The 14,202-nt window shown below is 43.2% G+C and overlaps 1 protein-coding gene across 1 annotated transcript in view; it reads right to left on the reverse strand.

Moving 5' to 3' along the window:
* Nucleotides 1–7,882: 7,882 nt before the first annotated feature.
* The window catches only part of cdon (cell adhesion associated, oncogene regulated), a 32,087-nt gene continuing 25,767 nt past the window's right edge, over nt 7,883–14,202 (reverse strand). The window contains 6 exon segments of the mRNA XM_018665574.2: nt 7,883–8,582; nt 9,764–10,026; nt 11,190–11,269; nt 11,421–11,716; nt 12,261–12,452; nt 12,720–12,842. Of these exon segments, the coding sequence (XP_018521090.1) occupies nt 8,428–8,582; nt 9,764–10,026; nt 11,190–11,269; nt 11,421–11,716; nt 12,261–12,452; nt 12,720–12,842 (1,109 nt within the window). The 3' untranslated portion in view covers nt 7,883–8,427.

The following is a 14,202-nucleotide window of genomic DNA, read 5'->3' on the forward strand; positions in this document are numbered from 1 at the left end:
GGAGAAGGAAACCTCACAGCTGCAGCTAGCATGAGATGTATGGGACTCAAATTTGTGGACAGCGGGGTACAGATTACAGCTATGCTTACAAATAAGAGGAAGTCAGTATCACCGGTTAACTCTGGACTCTGGACGACTTCGATAAAACCTGAGTTACAAAAATAAACACAGTGGCTGCACAGCACCCTCCGTCAAAGAGGAAAATAAAAGAAAATCCGCATCTCATCAGATGATAAGTGGAAACATACATCCTCACTGTAAGCCAACACAGACTATTTTTCTCATCCAGAGACTGCATCATCTGCTGTTAAGCTTTAGTAACACATTCCAATGCAGGTGGTCCTCTGAAATGAGAGGTTAGCTTTGCTTTCAACAATGCCAGTGGTAATGACTGATCTAATCATAGGGCACGCTCAAGGAACCCACCTGTTTTGCCAGCTTTGCTCTCACATAAAGTGTAGTGTTGCCAAGCTCTCACAGTCTGGGCGGGTGGCACATGTTGGGGTGGCAGTAATGTGTTACCCAGATCCCTATATAGTCCCAGCTATCTGGGTCTGATTCTGTCCTCTTATCTGCTGCCAAGAACAAAAAAAAAAGTTGCTCAAGCTTGGCCAGGCCAGATTCGCTCAATGGGGCACTGCACCTGAAAGCTTTTACAGGGCTAAGAGGGTCCAGATAAGATGCAACTTTCCCTTTGTCGCTAACCCTCCACCACCAAGGCCGACCTCCCCCCACCCCACACCGACCACCATCCAAAACATTTTGTTTTTCAACGACTCACATTTTCCAGTCGCCTGGTCCTCTTCCTCCCCAGTTTTTTTTTTTTTTTTTTTTTTCTTTTTTAAAGTTGCAAGCAGCCAGGCAGCAAATCAGGCAGGCAGCCAGCAGATGTGGCAGGCCCTTGTGTGCAGGACTGCAGTGCTTAGAAAGGATGTGCTTCACCAGTAAAGAATTTGGTCAGCTCTTACTCCAACAGAAAAGGACTTACTGGTCCCATTAATGACAAATCACACTCCTTCTCCCCTTTGTCATAGCTTGGACATTAAAGCCTGGTGTAGCAGCTGCAAGGCGGTTGTCTCAGAGGCCTAGCTGCACTGGCATGGGGTTAACTTTTTACTGTGCACAGCATGAATGCATTATATTGAGGTTAATTTTATTGGTTATCTAGGGCCTAATTTATGGACATCAGACACAATTTAGATTCACTTTCCTAAAGTGGGGGATGCTAATGCTGAGACCAATTTTTGTGCATAATTCAAGATTGACTTACATAGCTATTGCCAGAGCTTGCAAAAGTACCCTACAGCCCTCTTCACTGAAACAGAGCCTGACCAGGTGACATCACATGACCTCAGCCTCATGTGACCTCAGCCGTGCTACTCTCAGTTTCAGTGGCAAACAAATGCAATTTTGTTGGTTTAAAGATATTGTTATTTTCTGGCTAACTGTATTCCTATACTATACTGAGCACTGGTTGGTTGAATGCCATAACTTAATTCAAAACTGCCTTTCAATAAGCTGATATTTCATTCCAATAGAAAACACAAAGTTAAGAGTCCAAATTAGTTAATTCCTTGTAAAGCTGTCTTTGTTTGCTGTATTTTCTATAGAAAAACAATGTTTCACAATCTTTAGACCACCACACTTGTATAAACCACTCATAGCAGTCTCTTAATACCTCCTTCTGCCTCTCTTGTTGCTGCTCATTTGTGAACATTTACGTCTTTCCTACATAATCTTCAGGTCAGTATTTTCCATTGCGATATACTTCTTGGCGCTTTTATCAAAAACATTGTGTTTACTATCGTGTCAGTGTTCCTCAGACACATCTTTGACTTCATCTGCCAGTCCACGCTAACCCTCAGAAACCATGTTGTTTTATATCACATTTTTATTACATCTGTCTGTCTTCCAACAGCTTTCTAAATATAGTCCTCCTCTTCCCCCCCTCAAAAAAACTGAGCTGAACACTAAGTCCCTACTAATTAGAGCCTTCTCCTCAGTCTGGGGTTGCCTCCAGTAAGGGCAGGTTTATGGGCTGCTTGCAGGGCTGCACTGCTCAGCTTCAGCCTCTTCTGTTGCAGCGAGCCGGCCCAGACATCAACCAAAGACTCTGGGAAACAGTGTTCTCACTGGTGGGTGCTGCATGGCACCCCTAATGATGCTCACTGTTTCTCTCATTCATAAATGTAGTATAAATAGTTTTTTCTTTGTGTTGTTATAACATGAGTGTCCCGCTTCACAAGCATGAATTATGCAAAAACCAATGCATTTTTAGGTATCTATGTGCACCATGTTTTGCACTTGTCCAAGCTTGGAGATGACACAATACTAGTCAAGTGAGTCATAAGAAAACCAGTTATCAGTGGATGACATGCATCAGTGGTGATTTTATTCTAGCTGCATGCCTCTCACAGGGTAAATAATAACTCCTATGTGTTTGTGCGGGGGCCTCGGCGCCGATTTTCCAACCTTGCCGGGCCCCGTTTCCATTTCGCGTTGGAAGTGATGGAATTTCTAAAAAGGCTATCTCCGCCGGTTTATTCAATAATACATGAAGCGATGGCATCATCCTGACACCCTACACCTCTCACTCTCAGGGCCAGCCATTAGCCCAGTCATGAGCGGAGAGCCGGAGAGACAGGCAAAATGGAGCGACAGTGGGGAGGTGGAGGCATTGATGAATAATTTAAAGTGAATCCAGTGTAGTTTGAAAGAATTCTGCCTGTCAGTCCTCCAGCCTCGCTCAGCCACTCTCAGTGTGTACAGCAGCGTGGACCAGATAGGAGACACGCTTTCAGCACTGGCATAAGCTTTAAATAGCCTCCTGACTTGAGATTTCCAGATGAACCTCCATGGCACCACAGGGAGTCTGAGGATGACTCCTTACGTCTGCTTGCTCCTCTGCTGGCTGGCTCTTCCTCTGCAAGGTAAAGGCTCATTGTACTTTAGCTTACTTTGACAACAAAGATGTTGAGTTGGAGACAAGTTGAGGCGAGTAGACTCTCTCTTCATCACAAACTGCTGTCATCATTTTGTCAGATTGCTAAGCACAGCCAGAGGGAGGGTCATAAAATTTGATCCATCAAATAGGCCAGAGGCATATTAACTGTGAGTGTGTTTAATTATGTGTTGTTCATCCTCAAGAGCTGACGCAGTCCATTCCCAACAAACTGTGAGGTCTTGTAAAAGTTTTCTGAAGACACTGACTAACAAACATCTGCCAATATGGGACCTGAAGAGGCTGTTTTTGTCAAAGAGAAGAAAGCAACACAAGAGCTTTTCTTTCAGCGCAGTTATAGTAACTGACTCCGGCTGTCTTGTGTTACAGGTCTGGAGATACTTGACCCTGAGGAGGTGGAATATATCCGCTCCCATGCTACAGCAACTGTGGGAGGCTCGGTCACCTTGGACTGTGGCTCCACCATGCCTAATATCTTCATCTGGGGCTTCACCAAACCAGGAACTGATAATAACGTGGCGCTGGCTTACAACTACGGACAGGGGCCGAAACTCCAGTCTCAGACCAGCAGCCTGGGCCGCATGCAGGTGCCCATCAACACCTCCGCTTTAGTCATAGAGGAGCTTCAGAGGGATGCAGCGGGGATGTACACCTGCCAGGCTTTGTTTGACACAGACGAAGGAGCCAGGATAACTTTCTACTTCACCCGGCTGGATGTGGAGGACAACTGATGATGGCTTGTTTTTGATAACAACAGTCTCACAACTTCAACAGTGTGCTGCATTACTGTCTACTTTTAAAATTCAGCTCATAACCGTTGTGTGTATGAGCTGGTTCGTCCAAATTCACAAAAACATATTCTCAGATGTATCTCTAGGTATCTAGCCAGGTATCTGTGGATGGTTTAGGTTTTATTTGCATAGGGGGATGTGATATCTCTGAGAAGCTTGAGCTTTGTCAAGTTGTGTCGTGTAATTCATTCACTCAGCTTGGTTTTAGACACTTAGTTTTCTCGCAAAAACCTTGTGTTGGTGAGGTGTTTGAAAGACTGGGGGGGGTTAACAAGCACAACAACAACCAAAAAAAAGCTATTGAGTTGCATTATGGAGGACCGTTCGCCTTCAAAATCCATCTCTCACAATTTCCTCAACTTTATGTAATTGCAAAACAAAATTACTAAAGGACTTAACCATCAGTGTGTATTTTTGGAAACAGCATTGTGATGACTCAGGGTAACCCTCAGACCTTGCTGTGGACAGTTTTTTATTGCAACTACTCTCCACTGAAGAAACAGTCCCCAGAGAACAAAAACATTGTGTTCGGTTATTCTCTAGATAAGCTTTAACAATGTCCTGAAAACATGCAGCTATTGAATTTTTTAATGTCGTTTTTGGTCTTTTTTTTTTTTTTTCTTTTTCAGTGCTGAGAGCACCAACAAATGATGTTCCATTCAGCTCCATTGTTTTGAGGTGCAGGCAGACAAACCAGGAAAAACCTGGACGAACAAAAATGATCTCCATGACTAAATACAATTAAAGGTAACTGAGAGAAAACTGTCATTTGGATGAACTGATCTTTTAACACCAGACTGGACTGTAATACATACTGAAACGCTTTGATCAGTGAAAGAGTGCACTATTGTCTCCTGCAATCTTTGTAGCCATATAAACTTACAAAGCGTGACACCATGTAGACCTGAGGTTGCGGTTTCCATTTCAAATACTTCACCAGTCTTGTATTGTGTTGATTATTAAAACCATCTGGATTGCGGGTTCATTAGACAAGACTATTTTTTGTTTTTCTTGAACTATATTGTTCATTACTTATCCTGCTTAATCCCAATAACCACCCTGCTGTGTTGTTTGTCTTTCTTTGAGTGCACTAGACTCATTGTTGAACTACTGTGTGTTGTCACCATCAAACAGAGTGAGAGACTGTGGTACATCCGGAGAAGACTGACACATCTCAACAATTTTAAAGCACATCGCTTCGAGGCTGCAAACTCTCATTCCTGAATAATTTCTGGGGAAAATCTCAGCTCCTTTGAACTGACAGATACCTTGACAGAGATCCTTGCACATAAAACAAATGTTCTCTTAAATAATTCATCCATATTAAAATAAACGTACCATTACTCATGCCTGAGTAGAGATGTCCTGGAGTGGTCGGTGAATAAAAATGACTGCGCAGCTGATTTATTTTTCAGCGATTTTGGCTCTCAAGATTCATTCTGACTCATGTGAATGCCATTGATTTCATTCTGAAGCTTAGCTCATGTAAACAGGTCCGACCTGCTTGTCATCAATAGGCTCATTATTGATCCAGAGCAGGATGATTATGCGGAAATTGTGAAGTCTGTTGACAGGGAGAAAAGAGGAGGCGGTAAAAATGGATGCAGCTGGGATAAAGATGAGGCTGTATTTTTTGTTTTTCTTCCTGATTAAATCCAACAGGTGCGGTTGACAAACGCAACACTTTTACAGGCATGACAACCCAAAATGTCAGCTGTGTGACATATGCATGCATCAAGATCTGAGCCTGATTACAAATAAATGGCGGATATCCTTGAGGAAACATAGATTATTAGTCTTGTGCTGCATATGAGCTCATCATTTGCTGGGACCCCACTGGAATTCTGTTGGAGTTCATCCAACCACAACATGCTTCACTTGGGGTTTGTGACATCTCAAGGATAAAAACCGCCGGGGGCTGAATCAAGCGAGTTAACAACACACTGCCCGATTCATAAGAATTGCATTCATTCAGGGTGTGCTGGAGAGGGGAGAGAGGAAGAATGGTGGGCGGAGGGGAGAGGGACTGGCGTTAACAGGTCGGCTCTGCAGCAAGGGGCAAAAATTCCAGGGCGGACAATGAGCTTTCTTGTTCCCATGGGCTCCTTAATGAAGGGGTGTAGCTGCGTGGGTAGAGGGTGCAGGGCCGGGCTGAGGGGAGAGTGCCGACTGACAGACGTGGGAGATGGAGAAGCAGCTCATTTAGAGACAACCCTGCCCTTATCTTCTCCTCATCAGCCCAGCCTGCATCTGTCAGCATCCCCTCTCTCTCCCCAGACCATTTCTCTTTCATTTCCAGCTTCATTTCCTACCCATTGTTTAGTTCCTTTTTCTTCCTAATGGTAGCAAAGGGAGTCATAGTGAAGACTCAAATAACTGCAAAGAAATAAAAAAAAAAAAAGTTAATGAGACTGTGCAAAAATTGGCCAGGTCTTTCCACCATTCTGGGCTTTGAGTCACTTTTTCGCTTTGGATTCCTCCTCCTCAAAAATAAACATTTTCTTGATCAGTGTACATCTAAAAGCACTGGAGAGTTTCAGAACTGAGAAACTAAGGCAGGCTGTTCCTGGGAAAGAAGTGAGTTTAAGTCAAGTCAACTGGGCAAATGCCACCAGCCTCAACAGCACAACAGCCTCCATCACGACTAAAAATAACAGCCGGAAGAGGCTGTGCCACGCCTCAGCAGCAGGCGAGTAAATCCATGTGCCAGGAATATCCCATATACCATCAGGGGGAGGAGAGATGCCAGGCGAGCCAGGGCCTGGGGACTGGCAGCCGACTCTGGCACAAACACAGGCAGACAGGCACCAGGAATGGAAAGCCTGCACCACAGTCATCCTCAGTGAAGCACGGCCGGCCCTGTCATCTACCCGCTGCAATCCTATCAACTCCAATCAGCCAGCACACCACGGAGATTATTTTAAAACCAATGGAGGGTTTAAGCCTTTAGAAAATGTGTTTGGCTTGCTCAGGCTGAAACCTGAGAAGAGTGTCTTACAACTGTTTTATGAATGAGTTATCTGCAGTCCAAAAGGAGCATCACGCACCTCCTCCTGTTTCTAATATACCACAGTCCATTTTGTTCTTTAGGGTGAGATAATACAGCTACAACACACAGCTTTTCATGTTGGCAGCTCAAACTGGCAATTCAAACTTCAATCCACAGAAATCATGGACTGTAATGTCATTAAACTGTGGCAGAAGGTTTTACCAACCTGTTGAGTCTGTGATTGCTTGTCTGTGATGGATTTGACATTCTGAGATTTCAATGAACCACAGTGGAGGTGAAGAAATACAGAATTTGTTTGTGTTGCTTGAATAACTGAGGAGTTTTGCTTGGGAAAAAAAAGCACTTTTCAAAAAGCAGTCTTTTCAAAAACAATGTCCCCTATTCTCTGGATGACCCAAAACACTGATGTTCACCGATTCCATTGGGACTATTTCTCCTCCTTTCTCAGTACAATGAAACAAAACTATCTTAATTATACCGCACCGGGTTTGTAAAAAAAAAAAAAACAACAACATGTTTTTGTGATCTGGGTGAACTGACCCTCTTTTATACCATGAATACCACACTGATAAGAGGATGAAGTTTTATCTGACTGGAGCATTTGCTGCCGTTTACAACAAAGCGCGTGTTAAACTTTAGATTTTGTTCTTCCTGGTGCCTGGAGATTTTGATCTAGATCTCTGCGTGATCTCAAAATCAGGAATGGTGGGAAAGTATTGTGTGTTTACCAGCAGCAGAGCAGTTTAAACATACAAAGTTTTTGTTTGAAACGACTGCTCACACTTCTCATTTCTGTTTTTAATGTAACTACCCCAACTCCTCTAACAGATTGGGGCCAGTAGGTCAACAGTCCTCTCGAAGCAACAGTGCATTTCGCCTGTCTAAAGTGATGAGCTATCAAGTATTCACTGAAGCAAAGAGCAGCAGCTTCAATCTGAACAGTGAAGGGAATGTTCACCCTGTTCAGGGGTCACTGCAGTGGAACAGCCCATCACAGAGCCACATCAAAGGCCTGCCAGAAATATCTATGGGTTTGGACTGAGAATGGGGAAATGCACAACGGCAATCATTCATCGGGCGTTGCACATAAAGGTGGGAAGGAAAGACATTAGAAATAGGTTGTTGTTTACTCTTCCATATCTTCTCTTTATATTATTACAAAACTTTACACAGACAATTGCTAATCTCCACACTCAAGTGGAACACAGAGGGACAAAACAACAAAAAATAAAAAGTATTTCTCATCCAAAAGGCATAAATAATATAAAAGACAAACTTTTTTTCTTTAAAACAGATACATTCATATGAAATAATATTTTACTACTACAAAAAATAAATAAGTCATCTAAAGAGTTTTTGATCTTTCATGAGAGTCTTCCCTCCAGTGGGATATAATTTCTGTCTTTGAGCAACACTCCCTTTTCTCTTAGTGTTTCCCTCCATCTGGCTTTGCTTTTTCTCAGTCTCTTGTCATCGCTCTCTTCTCCCACGTCACTCATCCCAGCTCAGTCCATCAACAGTTTTGTGTCCTTGTCACCGTAACATGCAGTGTCTCTGACTATCCCATCGCTGGTCCTCTGTGATATTTCCACAACTGTCTCTCTGCCTTGGTTTCTCTGAACCCTGCGCACTGCAGGAAGAGCGTGTTTGTGTGTGGGCTGCATTCAGACCTCCTGTGGGCCGGGCTGGATCAGCTCTCCCGCCAGGCTGCTGCTAGAGATCCACCCAGGCTTTTCGTCACAGTCCAAGTCTGGCAGGCCAAGACTCTCCCAGCACACCACAGGCCTCTCTGTGTCCATGCACTCCAGCTCCTCCTCAGCTGCACAGAGAGGGAGAGGAGAGCCTTTGGTTTCTACTGCATATTAAAAAAGACAAGTACAGATTCTGCAGAGGCCCACAGTGTAATTTGTGGCGATGCTACATAGTTTGTCTGCATACAACTGGTAATGATATAAAAACTTGCTAGTGTAAGAAGAGTTCGATTTCACAATAGTGCTGAACCATGAGGGCCTGGAACTAAATGTTTTCACTTAATCCTAAAACTATGTGTAAAAGAAATAGTTTGACATTTTGTGAAATATGCTTACTCGCTTTCTTGCCAAGTAAAGGTTTGGATGAAAATATCGATACCACTCATACTCGTCCGGTAGATATGGAGCTATAGCCAGCAGTAGATTAGCTTATCTTAGCACAAAGACTGCTAAAAGGAGGGAAACAGTCTGCATCCATCCAAAGGTAACAAAATCTACCAGCATCAGCACCTTTAAATATCACTAATCAACATGTTAACATTTCTTAAGACTTAACTGGGGTTATGTTTTTAGTTACTGCAAGTGCATTTTCCCAACTATTCCTTTAACTGTTTTAAATAGATTTAAATTACAGCAAGCTCTGTGGTTAACAAACAGTATATTCATGTGTGTTACTGTAAAAGTTATTAGTCAGTCTGATTGTAATTTTGTTTTTCTGTCTTATTCCTACATTATTCATGAAATGCTTCACTGGCCACAAGCAACTATTACTGCCATCCAACCATTCAAAGGGCTTCTTGCCATGAAACATGACTGCAATGATAACTGATTTAAAAGTACTATGGCAGTATTACTGCCTTAGTTTTATTATGATCATAAGGGGATATGGTCATTCAGTTTTATAACGTTATTTTTCTGAGTCTTAGTCAATAACCTCATAATTCAACTCGCTGGCGTTCTGATTCAAAGACCATCCAATAACTATTTGCATTTTTTTTTTAAATTCAATAAATAGGAAATTCAATTGCATAAACAAGGATTAAAAAGGCAGCGAGAAGCTTCAGTTCTCTGTGGCAATCTACAATCTTCATTTTATCAGTCGCTTCATGTTACATGGAAAGATTTTTCTAGTACCCACTGCTGTGCAACAGAGAACTGAAAAAAGTAAAAGAGAATGGTGGAGGAGGAGAGAATAAGACAAAATACATGGAAAGATTTTGTGGGCATTTGGTATAAAAATGTGTCTCACCAGTGTTGTCTGCTGGACAGTTTTCATTGTTCCCGACCAGACAGCAGGAATGCTGTGAGGGCGAGGACTCCTTGTGCTCGTCTGGCTGGTACCCTGCGTCAGCCTCCTGGTCGCCAGAGTTCATCTGGCTGTCGCGGCCGTGGCACTGCGATGAAACCTGGCCCAGAGGCACCATCTCCAGCCCGTCCTGCTGGCACGGCGCCACGCGATGCATTAGGGGCAGAGTGCCGCTGGAGAAAGTGCCATTGGTCTTGTTGTAACATCTGCTCAGAGACAGAGGAAGATGGAGAGAAGAGCAGGACACACATGCGTTCGTTTATAAAGGTGCCCGGGCGTTGCTGAGTGCTCACCCACTGACAACACTCAGCGGGTGCTTCACATACTGTTCCAGCTCTTCGTCTCTGTAGATATCTGTGGGTTTTCCGCCAGACACAGAAAACCCTTGTGTTAATACTCCTAACATGGTACAAAACAATGACAGCTCTAACACAACTGGAGCCTTCTCACACAGCTGCAAAATGCATTGAACAGTTGAACCGGAGATTAAAGGTCCAGTCTCACTGCCTCTAAATAACTGTGACACGTTGTGGTTTTGCTCTCTGGTGAAGTTCCCAAGCACAGACGGTTGCACGCAGCGATCTTCGCCATGTTTCCCTAAACTCAACTTCACTCATAACGGTATATGATTGGATGGTGACCACACCCCCTCTTTTCCCAGCAGCCGGAGGTAAATAAACACAGGGCTCATTAGGTCTGCTGGCTGGGTGCACACAGGGTAAACTGTGATGCTGGGGACCCTTAAGTACATAAACAGGACTAGCGGGAGGGCAAATGTGTGTGTGTGTGCATCTGTGTGTGTGTGTGTGTGTGTGTGTGTGTTTGGGGCTGGTAGGGGTCACAAGCAAAGCAGGACACTTTTGCTCAGCTGCATGTCATGAAATATGAGCAATATTTAATTTTTACAAGCCATGTGATAACCATTAGGATCATCATTTTCAGTTTTTCCCAATTTTCATCAAAAATACAGACTTAAAAAAAAAAGTTTACAAGGGTTTCAGGCAGACTTTGTTCCCACTAATCAAAAGTTGTTGTGCTTTCAGCTGCAATAGATCACTGTAGTTAGCAGTAAATTAAGTGTTTTTGTAACTTACACTGTTCATAAAAGTTTCTTGTATGGGCATCAAGCTACAAATTATGTACTGAAAACCCTTGGTAAGAAAGTGGTTGTCACTTTTCAGGTTCAATTCTAGCCTGGATTTTCCCATTATTGAGTTCTTTGTTTCTTACGATACCCATATTTTAATATGCAAACACAAATAAATTCACAGATTTCTTGAAAAATAACAAAAAGAGACTAATCCACAACCAAGCAAAAGATATCCATAAACAGAAAGCTTATTTAAATTAAAAACATCTCCTCTCTTACCTGTTGTTGTTGCAGAGGTTCTGACAGCTCATACAATCAGAGGACTCTGTTTGGGGAAGAGCGGTGTACATGCCTCCGCCCTGACAAGAGAACGCAAACAACAAATTTAGCCAAACTAAACTGAACTCAGGCCTGCCAATGTAGAATACCACACTTCATTTAATGGCTATGAATAAGGCATCCAGTCTCTAGGTTGGGACTGCTTTATGGCGTCTTAACTGCGACACTCACGTTATGGTGGTGGTGCGCGTGCGAGTGTTCGCAGTCTCGGGTGCTGTGGGGCAGGGTACCATCATGGCCGTGCGGGTGGCCAGGCGAGAACAGGCCACCGGAACCGTTGAGCAGCGCCAAGCCGTTGGGGAGTTTGTGGTGGAGGTGATGGCACCCTTGGGGTAACATAGGGCCACTGTGCCCGTAGCCCCCGTGGACGCCCCCGTTGATGCGGCTGGTGCCAGGAAGTGTGGTGTACTCGAGAACATGGCCGTTCATCTCTGCTGGCTGGTACAGGTAGCTGGGAGGGTCATACTCTACAGCAGAGAAGAGGCAGAGCGGTTAGGACTGAGGAAGGGGCTAAAAAACATTTCATCACATCAAGAAAAATTAAGATACTATTGACTAAACTAGGTACTAAGCCATAATATTTTGAGGTCTATTGTTCAACTGTGCAGGCACCTGTGACTCAGTCTTAGCTTTTTTCCCCAAATCTTTAAGCTACAAAACCTCAACTATTTACTGATCCAAAAGGTCTGGTAAAGAATCTATCCAACAATGGCAAACAGTTTTGTAAGCGCTGTGGGATTCATATCTGCACTATGAACACTTGGAATATGCTGCACAAGCTGTCTTGGGGCCAACTATCTTTAAATATGAGACAACTGACACGGAGTTAACTCTTTCTTTGTTTGCTGGTCCTGCACGCTCATTTAGACTGAGCTATGGTACAACTTATTGTGAGTACAGTATACAGAATATGACAGATGGTTTTAGAAACACATTATGCAAAATCTTGCAGTATAAGCTGCATATATACATTTTATGTTATCTTTGGGATTAGTTTATCTATAAACTCACTGTGCATGTTGTTCTGCTGGCGATTCCTCCACAGGCACATGGCGATAAAAGCCAGCAGAATGAGCACCATTACCCCCAAAACACAGCCCACGATCAGGTACAGCAGTCCCCCAGGAGGGCTCGGGGGCTCCTGCGGGTGGGGGCCAGGTGGGGTGATGGGGTGCTGGCTAGGCGACCCCGGGGACTGACGTGCTGCAGCAGAGAGAAAGGAGGAGACATGAGGAGCAGTTTTTTGTACCCGCTAGCGACAAAGAGAAATAACACAGTGTCAGACTATAAAATGCAAGCCATTGTTGTTGGTCTCATAAAACCCAGTACATTTATGTTGTGTAATTATGGCGATCATACCCAGCATTTAAGTTACAGCCTTCGCAGAAAACATGTCTGTACTTCTGATAAAGTGGAGGTTTGGTTGACGAATGACTCATTCCTTGTGCAGTATGGTTTGCGTTTCCTTACCTTTCGTCTCACAGATCATGACGTTGCTGTAATCGCTCTCTCCCCCATCATTAAAGCACTGCATCTTGATATCGTAAGAGGTCTCAGGCTGAAGATGTCCAATCATGTGCCAGTGTTTAACACCTGAGAGGGCAGGAGAGACGGAGGAGGAAAAGAAAAGGGGGGGACAAAGGTGAGACACCACTTCCTCTACAAGCCAGTGTCATTATTTCCAGCCTTTTCCTCTTTCTCCTCATGTCTCACATTGTCATGGAGGTCATGTTCTTTCATGTACTCTGTCTCTCTCTCTCTCTCTCATTCACCCCCTTTCTTTGCTTGAGGCCCCGCCACCCCCCCACCCTTCTCTCTTACTCCATCAGTCCCATGAGAGCCCAGACAGTTGCTTTACTCTTGATGAGCTCCATATATGGCAGCTTGATGTTTGTCCTGGCTTGCCTCCAGTACTCCCATTCCACACACTCACACGCACACACACGCGCACATACACACTGCTGCACTACCACACACAATCACACTACTACGTGCTCTGAAATCACAGATGAGACGACAATCTCCAACTTGGAAATGCTACATTTCCAACAAATGAGGCTGAAATAAGCTGCTGTTCTTGCTGTATTTTGTTCAATATAAAGTAAAATAAATGACTGCACGTGTTACTACTGCCCCAAGGTAGATTTTAACTCTTATAAGTGGGAGCAATAAAAGAAACTGCTGCTGCTAAAGTTAAATCTACTCTGTGCTACAGATCAGAATCAATATAGAAAGTTTAATTCACAAGTAAAAACCAATTCATGCAGTTTTAATCTTACTACATCACAGATTACAAAAGACATTACACACGGATATATTCAAGAATAGTGTGAATGTAGAAAAATGTGTCGATATTCCTCAAATTATGGTATCTAAAAAAGTACTGTATTGGTACTACATCTTCAAAAGAATGAAAATCAATTGGGTGAGTTGAATGAAGAAATAAAAAATATGGACATTTTCAGGTTATTGTCATGTCATATGCTTTGGTAGAAAAAAACAAAACAATCCCAGTGGAAAATGGTGCAGTCTGTGTCTTATGCCTGTGAAAGTGACTTTTTGAAGCTCAAGATAGCTCCAACACTGGATTGGTTGAAAAGTTTTTAGATTTTTAGGATATTTATTATTGCCTTTTTCAATAGAATTTATATAACTGGACATAAAGTTGAAGCAGGTCATAATTAGACATTAAAATGCAGTCACTGAAATTCTATTAAATGTATTCTGACATCTAAAAAAAATAGCAAAACCTCACTTTTTTTGGATTGATTTAGGCTCATTTTTAACATTGACTTTCTGACATTTCTGACATGCAAATCACAAAAACAGCGCTGACTGGGGACCAAACCCTACACACGGTTTTCCCCGACAATGAGGAGACCATGGGAAACCAAATGTTCAGATGTTAAAGAGTTGGGTATAGTAAAAGGACATCCCTCCTTTCCTTCCCTGT

This window comes from Lates calcarifer, linkage group LG21 (genome assembly GCF_001640805.2).
Source record: "Lates calcarifer isolate ASB-BC8 linkage group LG21, TLL_Latcal_v3, whole genome shotgun sequence".
Lineage (NCBI taxonomy): Eukaryota > Metazoa > Chordata > Actinopteri > Centropomidae > Lates > Lates calcarifer.